At 34.6% G+C, this 13,433-nt stretch overlaps 2 protein-coding genes across 2 annotated transcripts; one reads left to right on the top strand and one right to left on the bottom strand.

Annotated features, from left to right (window-relative positions):
- Positions 1 to 517: 517 nt before the first annotated feature.
- Positions 518 to 1,556, bottom strand: LOC123910654 (60S ribosomal protein L44). Its single transcript, XM_045961825.1, has 4 exons — positions 1,415 to 1,556; positions 1,146 to 1,325; positions 848 to 922; positions 518 to 745 (listed from the first exon to the last, which is right to left on the bottom strand). Exons 1-4 carry the CDS (start codon positions 1,415 to 1,417, stop codon positions 686 to 688), a joined length of 318 nt encoding a protein of 105 aa, XP_045817781.1. The 5' UTR covers positions 1,418 to 1,556; the 3' UTR covers positions 518 to 685.
- A 1,155-nt stretch (positions 1,557 to 2,711) lies between these two features.
- On the top strand, positions 2,712 to 6,542 carry LOC123904601. Its single transcript, XM_045954241.1, has one exon. The coding sequence runs from the start codon at positions 2,712 to 2,714 to the stop codon at positions 6,540 to 6,542; it is 3,831 nt and encodes a 1,276-aa protein (XP_045810197.1).
- The last annotated feature ends 6,891 nt before the right edge of the window (positions 6,543 to 13,433 follow it).

Raw genomic sequence — 13,433 nt, 5'->3', positions numbered from 1 at the left:
TCAACGTCATATAGCTTAAGCTATTATTGTTCATCCAAGCCAAGCCACACATTAACAAAGAAACCATTTCCCCACAAGTATGGATGTGTTCCATATAGGTTAGGCTATTATGTTCATCCAAGAAAATCAAATCATACTGATTTCCCAAACATTGACAAAGAAAATACTTAAGCTATTAAGTTCATCAAAGCCAATCACATTGATTTCCCACACATGAACATAGAAACCATTTCCCTACAAACATAGATCTGTTCCCTACCTTGATTTCCCACACATTAACACAAACACTATGGGCAACACAGAAAAAATCCACAATTTGTTTCAGCTGCTGAACTTAAAACCCAAATTCCTTAGTAGTTTCATTTTTACTTTAGAATGTGGCGATGATATAAACAGAACTAACACCAAAGCCAACACAAACTAGTAGAGATGATATAAAATCTACAATCTTATCATATCTACGGATTATATTATGCATGAGCAAATGATATAAAAATTTGTGGAATCATTCAAGGAATTGATGGAATGAAAACAAGTACTGGATTGATATTAGCAATAGCTTTCACTTGTCAATCACAAAAGATATTTCAAATAACAATATATCTATCATAAATCCATAGAGAAACAAAATCTTCCAACAACACCAGAAAATAAAACATTAAAACAACAAATCCTAATTCTCCACCTAGAAGAGAGATGTTCCCTTTCCCTTCTTGTCACCACCAATCTCAAAATGCTTGCACCTCTGCATAACAAAAACACATACATAATTAAGTACCAATTACTACAAACAACCATATCAAACCACAAAATAACATTTTTCTTTCCTTAAACTAAATAAACTAACCTTGATTGCATGTTGAGAAACATGTTTGCAACCCTGGCATTGCAACCTCAGAACAATTTTCTTGGTGGTTTTTGCCTATTCAATTCAAATCAAACACAACCCAAAATTACCAAACAATAACTCAAATTTACACTCAACTAAAAAAAATCAAATTTTCATTCAACTAAAAAAAATTTCAATTTTTACATTCAACTAAAACAAAATCAAATTTTGAATTCAACTAAAAAAATACCCAATTTACAATTCAACTAAAAAATTAAAATTTACAAAATTAAACAGCAAAGGGGTGAAGTGTTACCTTCTTGTGGAAGACGGGCTTAGTCTGACCACCATAACCGGACTGTTTGCGATCGTAACGACGCTTACCTTGAGCGGCGATGCTATCTTTACCCTTCTTGTATTGGGTAACCTTGTGAAGTGTATGCTTCTTGCATTCCTTGCTCTTGCAGTAGGTTTTCTTTGTCTTTGGAACGTTCACCTGAAAATTATTAACAACAAATACAATAAGATTAGTTATCAGTGTTAACGATTTGGGAGGAAGGAAGAGATAACGGTTGAGAAAATTACCATGATGGCGGCGCGTGGATTGGGATCTCGAAGATGTGTTGATTTTGTGCGCCGTGAAAATGAAAACTTGAAGGAATGGTTTGTATTAAGAATGGTTTTGGGAATTAGGGTTTCGTGGATGGGCTTTTCTCTTTGTATGTAAAATGGGTTTAAGCCCAAGCCCAATAATATGACCTGGACAGACTTTATCCAATTTGTTTTAAATGCACCCCCTTAGTTTCTAGTTTAACATTTTCATTTGGTAAAAAATAAAGTAAATCAAAATCATGAAGGGTAAAACCGACAAAATATATTAGTGATTTTACCGACAAAATATATTTGCAAGAAGTAAAATAAAAGTTGAAAAAAATAAGGGAGAAAGTTAGAATTGAATAAAAATTTAACTATTATCATTTCAGTGCAAGCTAAGCAATTTCATCTATCTTTTTTTTTTCCTTATATGTTTTTCATTTTCAGATTGAACAGGAGGGTGTTGGTAGGATTGTGAAGGTTTTTTGGTGGTGCATAGAGCCCTTTGGTCCTAAGATGGATATCAAGTTTTGTTCGATAATGCTTCCACTCATGGCTGGATGGATGTTAGGTTTTATTTCCTAGATTAAGATACCATTTCAAAACACCGTCAAATCAATCAATATCTTGGACATTAGCCATTTTATTGCTTGTAAGCATTTTCTTTTGGCTAATGATGTTTATAGGTTAATTTGTTGTGTAGATGGCTATACTCTTGCAATGGAAGGATGTAAATTTCGAAGTCATTTGTAATGAGGCCAAATACCACCAAAATTCTAGAGAATGATGACTCAGCAAAATCACAGAGGGGCCCACAGAATGTGCAGGAAGGAAATTCTGTTAGTGGCAGCAGGGGAATGATTGGACCACGTAGGAGCATGAGAATGCGCAAAACGCACAACAAGTGGAAGGAGTTTGTTAGCTATTGACAGCTATATAGAGGGAGTTGGTAGGATAGTATCATTATGTGTAATTTGAATGAATTGTTATCCTCTCTCCCTTAAAACTCTCCTTCTTATACACATTCTTGATTGTGTGATCATCATCTTCAACCACTACTTTTTGGTTAGAGATTTTGGATCTACAATCCTCAGTTTTCTTATTATCTTAGTTGTAATCGTGATTTTGTGATCGTTATCTTCTTCCTAGCATCGTATGTTGAAGATTCCGGATCTATCATCACTTGATTATTAATAAAACAGTGCTATTATCCTTCTTTATTTGAGCTCAAGTCTAGTTGTTATTGTTATTCAAGTTTATTCATTACATTGGTGCTTTCATCTGCATCATGGCTAGCAAAAATGATAACGAGATACAGATCTTTCAAGCTGAAATACTGGAACGTATGGAGAGATCGGAAGCTAGCTTTGCTGCAAGGATTGATAAACTCTATGAAGCTATGGACCTTCTCATAAGTCAATCATCTCCGAAACAACCATATGGTGCAGGAACTAGTAACAAACCCCCGTTTCAGGTGAGAAATGTTAAGCTTGAGTTTCCTCGTTTCGATGGCAAGAATGTTCATGAATGGATCTTCCGTGCTGAACAATTTTTTGAATATTATGATACACCAGATTTAGATCAATTGACTATTGCCTCTGTTCATCTGGACAAAGATGTGGTACCATGGTACCAGATGGTACAACGCACGCATCCTTTCCAATCTTGGATTGAATTTACGCGTGCTCTTGAGTTAGATTTTGGTCCATCTGTCTATGAATGTCCTCGAGCTACTCTTTTTAAGTTGAATCAGAGTGGTATTGTGGCTGAATATTACTTGAAATTCACTACATTAGCAAATCGTGTCTATGGCCTGAGTAGTGATGCCTTAATTGATTGTTTTATTAGTGGCTTGAACAATGATATTCGTCGTGATGTCATGATTCACACACCGCCATCATTGGTTAAAGCTTTTTCCCTAGCTAAAGTGTATGAAGAGAAGTATACTTCAAACACAAACCAGAAAAAGTTCAATACAACCAACTATGCCACCAACAAACCCTTCAATAAACCAGAAATTTTAACTAGAGATTCAGCTCCTATCCTCAACACACCCCCTACGAGGCCTATGAGTCAATTTCAAAAGAATCCCAACATTAGAAGAATATCTCCAGCTGAAAGACAGATGAGAAGTGAGAAAGGTCTATGTTACTGGTGTGATGAAAAATTTTCCTTCACACACAAGTGTCCAAATAGACAATTAATGTTGATTCAATGTGATGATAGTGATGCAGATCAGATGTTTGAACCAATGACTCAGCCAGAGGAATCAACCATAAATAGTTCCATCACAAATCAAACAGAACATCATCTTTCACTAAATGCTATGAAAGGGACTAGTAACATGGGTGTGCTCAGATTTACAGGTTCCATTGAACAAATTAAGGTACAAGTTCTAATTGATGGAGGAAGTTCTGACAATTTTTTGCAACCACGAATTGCAAAATTCTTGAAGTTGCCAATTGAATTAGGACCACAGTTCAATGTGTTAGTAGGAAATGGTGAAACAATGACTGCTGAAGGCATAATTCAAAAGTTACCATTAGAAATACAGGGTCATAAGCTAGATGTGCCTGTGTTTCTACTGCCAATAGCTGGAGCTGATGTGATATTGGGTGCATCTTGGTTAGCAACATTGGGTCCTCATGTTGCAGATTATGCATCACTGACCTTGAAATTCTTTTGGAAAGACAAATTTATAACACTTTCTGGTGAAGCTGTTCCTAGACCTATCCCTGCTCAATTCCATCATTTCAAAAGGTTAGCAACAACTGATTCCATATCTGAATGTTTCACAGTACAATGGCTTAAATCTGCTGATACAGAAGATATATTCAAAGACTTGCCAACCAATATAGACCCTGAAATTGCTATACTCCTGCATACATACAAAAACTTGTTCCAAACACCATCTGCACTACCACCAAACAGAACACATAATCACACCATTCCTTTGATTGATGGTTCAAATCCAGTTAAGGTTAAGCCTTATAGATATCCACACAGTCAAAAAGCACAGATTGAGCAAGCAGAACAAGCCTTTCAAAAACTCAAGGTAGCTATGACATCTGCACCAGTCCTTGCTTTACCAAATTTTAAACTTCCTTTTATTCTAGAAACAGATGCATCAGGAGTAGGCATTGGTGCTGTATTACAACAACAGGGACACCCTATTGCTTATTTCTCAAAGAAACTAGTCCCTAGAAATCAAAAGAAGTCTGCTTACTTTAGAGAAATGCTTGCAATTGCTGAATCAATAGCAAAATTCAGACATTATTTGATGGGGCATAAATTTATTATCAGAACTGATCAAAAAAGTTTGAGAAGCTTGATGGAACAATCCCTACAAACACCTGAACAACAAGAATGGCTTCACAGGTTTCTAGGATATGATTTCACAATTGAGTATAAACCAGGCAAAGAGAATATAGCAGCTGATGCTCTATCTAGAGTGATGACATTATCATGGTCAGAGCCAAAATATCATTTCATTGAACAGTTGAAAGTAGCATTGCAGAGTGATCATGACATGTCAAATATCATAAGGAAATGCAAGTCAGGCAAAGCTCCAATACAATACTCTATTAGAGATGGATTATTGTACTGGAAACAGAGGTTAATGATTCCTAAAGATAGTGACTTGTTGAACAAGATATTGTTTGAATTCCACACATCACCAATTGGAGGACATGCTGGTATAACAAGAACTATAGCAAGGATCAAATCTCAATTCTACTGGCAGGATATGAAGCAAGATATCACTGAGTATGTGCAGAAATGTGTTGTTTGTCAACAAGCCAAAACAACTAACACCTCTCCTGCTGGTTTGTTACAGCCACTGCCAATACCTGCACAAGTCTGGGAAGATATTGCAATGGATTTTATCACAGGCCTTCCTCCTTCTTCTGGATACACTACCATCATGGTGATAGTGGATAGATTGACTAAGTATGCACATTTCATTCCAATGAAATCTGACTACTCTAGTAAATCAGTAGCTGAGGCATTTATGCACAACATTGTGAAGTTACATGGCATGCCTAAATCCATTGTATCTGACAGAGACAAGGTCTTCACTAGTTCATTTTGGCAGCAATTATTCAAATTACAGGGCACTAGTTTGGCTATGTCATCTGCATACCATCCACAATCTGATGGACAAACAGAAGTACTTAACAAGGTTTTGGAATTATTTCTCAGATGTTTTACATTCAATAATCCTAAATCTTGGTCTAAAGTAATTTCATGGGCAGAATACTGGTATAACACAGCTTTTCAGACCAGTATAGGCATGACTCCATTCAAAGCACTATATGGAAGAGACCCACCATATCTGACTAAATATGAAGCTCAAGAGATAGATCCACCAACACTTCAAGAGGAGCTCAAGGAAAGAGATAAGTTGTTACAACAGTTGAAAAGTAATTTGAAAAAGGCTCAGCAATATATGAAACATCAAGCTGACAAACACAGAAAAGATGTCAAATTTCAAGTTGGTGAAATGGTATTGGTTAGATTGCAACCTTACAGACAACAATCTGTGGCTTTAAGGAAGAATCAAAAATTGGGAATGAGGTATTTTGGTCCCTTTGAAATTTTAGCTTGTGTTGGTAATGTAGCATACAAATTGAAATTGCCTGACAATGCCAAGATACATCCAGTGTTTCATGTGTCCCAACTCAAACCCTTTAAGGGTAATGTTACTGAACACTATTTACCATTACCTTTAACCATGAATGATACTGGCCCAATTATACAACCAGTTGCAGTCTTACAAGCTAGAACTATAAGGAAGGGGACACAAAAAGTCCATCAAATATTAGTTCAATGGGAGCAGAATTCAAAAGATGCAGCTACCTGGGAAGACTTACATGACTTGCAGTTCAAGTTTCCTACTCTCAACCTTGAGGACAAGGTTGTTTTTAATGGGGAGGGTATTGTAATGAGGCCAAATACCACCAAAATTCTAGAGAATGATGACTCAGCAAAATCACAGAGGGGCCCACAGAATGTGCAGGAAGGAAATTCTGTTAGTGGCAGCAGGGGAATGATTGGACCACGTAGGAGCATGAGAATGCGCAAAACGCACAACAAGTGGAAGGAGTTTGTTAGCTATTGACAGCTATATAGAGGGAGTTGGTAGGATAGTATCATTATGTGTAATTTGAATGAATTGTTATCTTCTCTCCCTTAAAACTCTCCTTCTTATACACATCCTTGATTGTGTGATCATCATCTTCAACCACTACTTTTTGGTTAGAGATTTTGGATCTACAATCCTCAGTTTTCTTATTATCTTAGTTGTAATCGTGATTTTGTGATCGTTATCTTCTTCCTAGCATCGTATGTTGAAGATTCCGGATCTATCATCACTTGATTATTAATAAAACAGTGCTATTATCCTTCTTTATTTGAGCTCAAGTCTAGTTGTTATTGTTATTCAAGTTTATTCATTACATCATTGTGCTTCTGGCTGTTACGTTTATTGCGGGATTTGGTTACCAGATCGATGCGTGCTTTTGGAGAGCAATGACATACAATGTGCATGGAGTGAACGATACAATACTATTTTGATTGCTTTTAGTGCGTTCATGGGTCAAAAGTTTGGTCTATGCGACAAAGTTATGGAGGCGTGAATTTATTTAAGGGGTATTAGATATCTCTTCAACCTAGTGGGAACTATTCCGTCAAATCGGCCTACTTAATGCTTCTGGGTGGTAGGGTAGTGAATGACTTAAATTCTCTCTTGGCAAGGGTGTGGAAGTCTTGTGCTCCTTCAAAAGTTCTTGTTTTTTCATGGCAATTAATTCAGGACAGGTTTCCAAATAGGGAAAACCTTCTAAAGCCTAATGTGATTAGTGATACGAGTGACACATCTTGTGTGTTTTGTGGGGCGATACTAGATTGGTTGATCATTTGTTCGTTATTTGTCACCTCACTTCTTCCGTTTGATTTTTTTTCTTTTAACGTAGTTGAATTTTGAATTTGTGCCCCTAGTATTATTAGTCTTTTTCATGGTTTTTAGGGCGATTGTTAATTTGGCATGTTACTTTTTGGTCTATCTAAAATTCTAGGAACGATGTAATCTTTGGAAGGGAAACCGTTTCTGTTGAATTTTTGGTTGCAAAGGAACTTTCATTTTGAAAATGGTATCTAGCTAAGAATCCTGGTAACCCACACTCCTCCTATGAGTGAGATGTGCAACCTATCTTGTGCTGGAGCCGGTAGCAACTAGTGAATTTTGGTGATGAATCTTATTGTCTCTGATTGGTGGGTGGCCTGTTCCAAATCCGTCTACTCCTCTAAGTATCTTTTCTCCACTTGTCTTGGTTCAAATTTAGTCAATTTGTGCTATCTTTCTAGTATGAGTTGTGTGGTTGCTACGTCAAGTAGTGACCTATATCATATTTTTTTTGGGTGTGTTTCTTTTTACGCGTTGGAATGGTCAAATGAAGAGGTTAACATTGATTTGACATTTTGTGTCACGAGCCCCTTGAAAATTGATAATCAATGAGTCCATTTTTCTCTCAAAACAAAGTCATTGTGTGGAAGGAATATATATATATATATATATATATATATATATATATATATATATATATATATATATATATATATATATATATATATATATATATATATATATATATATATATATATATATATATATAGAGGAGGGTTATATTGACTCCAAGAGTAAGTTATAAAAGCTACTCCAAATCATGACCTTTGTTTTTAATTTCAATTAATGGCTAAGATTGATTCATAATAATTAGTTGGATGAGACTTATATTTTTATCACACTGGAAAATGAACATTATCAAAATATTCTTCAAATTGAAGAGAATGAATTAATTATAATCATTAATTGTCAAAACAAGATCCTCCCTTGTTTTTTTTTTTCCACTTCTACTTGCATATTACATGAAATCTCTTCAAAAACATTGACATCCATTACTAAAAACCTGTTTGTTTCTTCAACAAAATCATTACAAATTAAATTATTAAATTAACCTATTGTTCAAATTTGTAAAAAAGAAAACAAAAAATATTGAACTAATAACAAGAAAAGAAAAGTACGAGCAAAGAGAATATTGTAACAAAAAAAGCATACAACACAAAAAAAATGGTACACTTGTAAAATTGAAAAGAAAAGAAGCATATCGTAAAAAATTGTATGAAAAGAAGCAGGATTGTCAAACGATTAGTGTTACACCATTTCAGAGTGTGTGGAATCCTTGTTTTCCCATGTGATCAAAAAATAAGTCTCAATTGATTATTATAATTGATTCATTTTCTTCTATTTAAGGTATGTTTTGATAATTTTCCAATACAATAAAAAAATAAGTTTCACTTTATGTTTTATGATCAATCAATCTTAGCCATTAATTGAAATTAAAATCAAAGGCCATGATTTGGAGTAGTTTTTATAACTTACTTTTGGAGTCAATATAACCCTCCTCATATATATATATATATATATATATATATATATATATATATATATATATATATATATATATATATATATATATATATATATATATATATATATATATATATATATATATATATATATATATATATATATATGAAAAAATAACATTTTTATTTTTATTAGTTTAGTAGTTTGTTCTTTCATGTTTGTTTTATAAGTTTTAATTAATTGATTTTAAGTTTAAGAATGATGTATGTTCCCATTAGATATGCAGAAGTCGGGATTCAAACTCTATTCACGTTAAAAAATTGAAATTCTAATCATTTTTAAAAAAAAAATGAGGTGTTGATTAGTTTTCATCCATAAATGTCTCTAAACAAGTTTTATAGTTTATTTAGTTACATATTCAGGGGCAAATTTTGTAAATCATTAAAAGTTAACATGAAATTTGTAACTTGTTTACAAAGTATACAAAGAAATAAAAGGCAAAATTTTATGTTTTAAAAATTTTGGACCTTGAAGTATAAGCCCCGTTCTGTTAGTCTCATAAAAAGACCATGTGAATAACCGTAAATATTAGGCCAAATTTCTTTGGTAAAGAATTAAAAGGCTCCACAAACGTGTCTCAGCCCATTCCTAAGAAAATTTCTCAACGCACCCACCCACTTTCTCCCCTACTCCCCAAAAAATTCGGAAAACGTTTTCCGAATTTTTTATAGTGTAAATTTTACACTAAAAAATAGTTCGGAACGTATGAGAAATAAATTATATAATTATTGTACCACCTCCCTATGATACCTCTCTATGAGGTGGTCACCTACCTCCCAAATCCTCCTGAATAACAACTCTCTTAACGTCGGTTTGCCTTCGTCGGTTTTACTAGAGTTTCTTCTGTTGTTTGTGTTGGTTCTTCTGTTGTTGGTGCTTCTGTGGCAGGAACTTCAGATTCTGGTTGTTTTGTTATAGGAACTTCAGACACCTCCCCTCTCTCTACCTATCCCCCAGCCACAACCATTGGCACTCTGTCTCCATCTGCTCCACCCTCACCCACCTCCCTTCCACCTCCTTCTTCTACCTCTACGAGGCGGCCACCTACCTCCACCAACTCAATGACGGGAGCGCCACCTACTGAATTCTCCCCGCCTCCTCCCAAATCCTCCCGGACAACAACTTTCTCAATGTCGGTTTCCCTCCCGGCCTGTGAATAGTAGTCGTACAGGAGAACCTAAATGGCCCCCAGCGTGAGTACGATCACACTGGAAGTTGGGGAAAAAATTAATCAATATATTAATTTGTCAAAAAAATTAATATATAATGCAATTAGTTTATTTTTTAATAGTCACGTCAATGTTAATATCATATTGTGGCGCTCACTATAAGACAAACGGTAAGTGCAAATGGCATGTATCGTACACTCCTTGTTCGAATGACTTGTACATACACACATGTTATTAATGAAGCATGCAACAAATTAACAATTAAAAATAATAATAGTAATAATAAAGTAGTATGTGTGTGCACTCGTGTGTGCATGCGTGCGTACGTGCGTGCGTCCGTGTGTGTTAAATAAATTATATAATTATTGTACCATCTCCCTATGCTACCTCTCTATGAGGTGGCCACCTACCTCCCAAATCCTCCTGAATAACAACTCTCTTAACGTCGGTTTGCCTACCGGCCCGTGAGTAGTAGCTGTATAAGATAACTCTACACTTCTTGTTCGAATGACTTGCACCTACACACATGTTATTGATAAAGAATGCAACAAATCAGCAGTTAAAAAAAAGTAGTAGTAGTAGTTGTAGTAAAGTAATTTAAATTATACATAATTAACTTACCATAACGCTCAGCGGTGCCTCAAAAACAACGATGGATAAAGAAGTACAAATCCATCCAAGTACCACGACATGATGCTTCTTAGCTATAGCAAATTGTATAACTAAGAAGATCGATAAAAATAAACCCACATTGATTGCCATAAGCAATTTGAGGGTTAATCGCTGTAATTAAAAACAAATTAAATACCTTAGTAACAATATGGTAAAAAACATCTTAATAATTTGTAACAAATTTAGAATATAAATCATTTTTGCCTAAGCATCTCTAGGCGCATATACGATGTATAGAATGACATAGGTGATCTCTACGACACATCCAAAAGCGTTGATAGAAATAATTATAACGCCGTCCATATGTAGGAAGACATAATACAACCAAAGCACACAAGAAAACAATGCTACCAAATACGGTGGCGAATGAAAGCTTTACGCGGTTCTTCTTTTATATATTGTAATAAAAGTGGTCTCCAATATATATTTATAGCAAAAAAAATTAATTATAATTTTCATATATTAAATTGATAAGTTCAAAATATATTGTAATATAATTTAACGTATATTATTATTCTTAAATTTACTTACACCGAAGACAAAAATATTGCTAAAGAAATAAAGTTCCATACAGAGTAATATGTTAGTAATAGTTAATATTAAAAGAAAAATGATGAAGGGTAAAGATACGGTGTTAAATTTATTAAATGATTCACATTCATTAATTAAAAATAAAAATGTTAACTTGTACATTTTTTTTACACACAATAGGGCACCAAAATTTTATGGGTGCCAATGTTTCCTTTATTTATTTAGAGTGTGTGTAAGTGTATGCACTCGTATGTGCATGCACTTGCATGTGCGTGCGTCCGTGTGTGTTAAATAAATTATATAATTTTTATAACTAAATTTAAAAATAGACTTGTGGGAGTGTATTGGATTGAGATTTTGAAATATTATTTTGACAAAAAATGTTTAGGAAAATTTTAAAAGATTTTATGAGATTTTACTGATTTTGTGGCATTAGATGCGCTAGGGAGTAGGGGAGAAATGTTGAGGTGCATTGAGAAATTTTCCATTCCTAAGTCAAAGATAAACCCGTTTCCAGGCCTGCATTTCTGCAGATTGGGCCCGGGGACTTTCCTGAGCCTAGCAAAAAGCAAGGCCCATTCACACCACTTCAAGGTCAAGTTTAAAAATTAGAGTCGCATTGGTATTTATATGCACCATCAATCTATCATTATATTGCTTTTTGTCGATGTGGGACTTTATTATAAGAATAATTCAGCACTAATACCATATGCAATCATTTATATACTAATTCTTCAAAGATCTCCCAACATAGATCAGATTGTAGCAGTGATAGCAGATTCTATTATATTTGGTGGTTTTAGTAGTTTTGAATTATGCTTTTCATCAATATTAATCTCGTTAACATCTGCAAAAAAACAAGTACATATATAGGCCAACAGAACCGCTCCGGGACAGCAAAATGTGCGAACTGTGTCTGTTAACAGTAGGGCTGGTGCGTGACAGCAGTGCTGATCGCAGAGTGAGAGGTGGAGCAGACCGGCTACATGAAGATATAAATGCAACGTTGATGTGTCCTTCTCGTCAAAACGTAATTGTGTTGGTCTTGGAATGTGTACTTGCGATGTTTAAGGCCGATTTGTACTTGCAAAACAATGTGGATATCCCTGATATGTAGTGTTGAATTAGGGGAAGCATCGAGTCTTTTCCATGCTCTTATCTGGGTGCGTGAATTGCAATTAGAAGAAGTGGATGATTTTCACAAAGGGAGGAACGATATTACTGAGCATGTGGCTGTTATAGATGATGAATGTAAACGTATTTTTTCTTTGTATTTCACAAACTCTCGTGCTGAGGCGACTCATGCTTTACCAAGGGTAGTCTTATCTTTAGCTAGTATTAATATACATAATTGAATTTTTCAAACAAAGTAATGATGATAGAATGAAAGTAGTTATGTTTTCTTATTGTTAAAACTACCAAATATTACTGTAAAAAAAAAAAAAACCAAATATTTGATATTTTTTATGGTTATGCTTATCTATATCTTCTTCATTACTCTATTCAATGATAGATTGTGACTTATATATATTGAGACTAGAAGGAGTAATTTGCATTGACATTCATATTTTGTAGTCTCAACTCAACTACTCTTTTGAATTTTGATATTCTCTTCCATTTCCCTTTTAGTTCCTTCTAGAGTTCTACTGTTATACAAGGAAGAATATGAAACAAGGAAGAGGTTGAAGGTGATGATGACATACCTGTTATACACATCAAGTATCCACATTTGTGCTACAAGGAAGAACTTCTTATTATGAATAGTTTTTCCTCATTATGCTAACTACATTAGTTGTTTTGGTAGATAATTCTCGACTTTCTTGTCTTTTAAATGCAGGATGACAGAACCTGCATCATCTGTGGAATCTTGCACTGGAAACTACGAGGAGGAAAGCTCGTCGCTGCCTCCTGATATAGCAATTGTAATTGACATTGGCACCACACCATGTGGTGTTTCTGTTTGGAATGGTTCCCAATTGGAGATTTAGACAGCGAAATGAATGAGATGATGAAGAAATGTTGCGAAACTTCCAAAGATCATGACTTTTCTATTGGAGCTAGTAGTAGCAGCAGCAGTAGTACTGAAGTCTCGCTCGAGAATGAGAACGTGAATCAGTTCTTTAACATAATTTTCGGTGTAGAAGATTTGCTT

Source organism: Trifolium pratense, linkage group LG2 (genome assembly GCF_020283565.1).
Source record: "Trifolium pratense cultivar HEN17-A07 linkage group LG2, ARS_RC_1.1, whole genome shotgun sequence".
Lineage (NCBI taxonomy): Eukaryota > Viridiplantae > Streptophyta > Magnoliopsida > Fabales > Fabaceae > Trifolium > Trifolium pratense.
The sequence above is the reverse complement of the archived record's forward strand: the minus strand, read 5'-3'. Positions and strand labels throughout refer to the sequence as shown.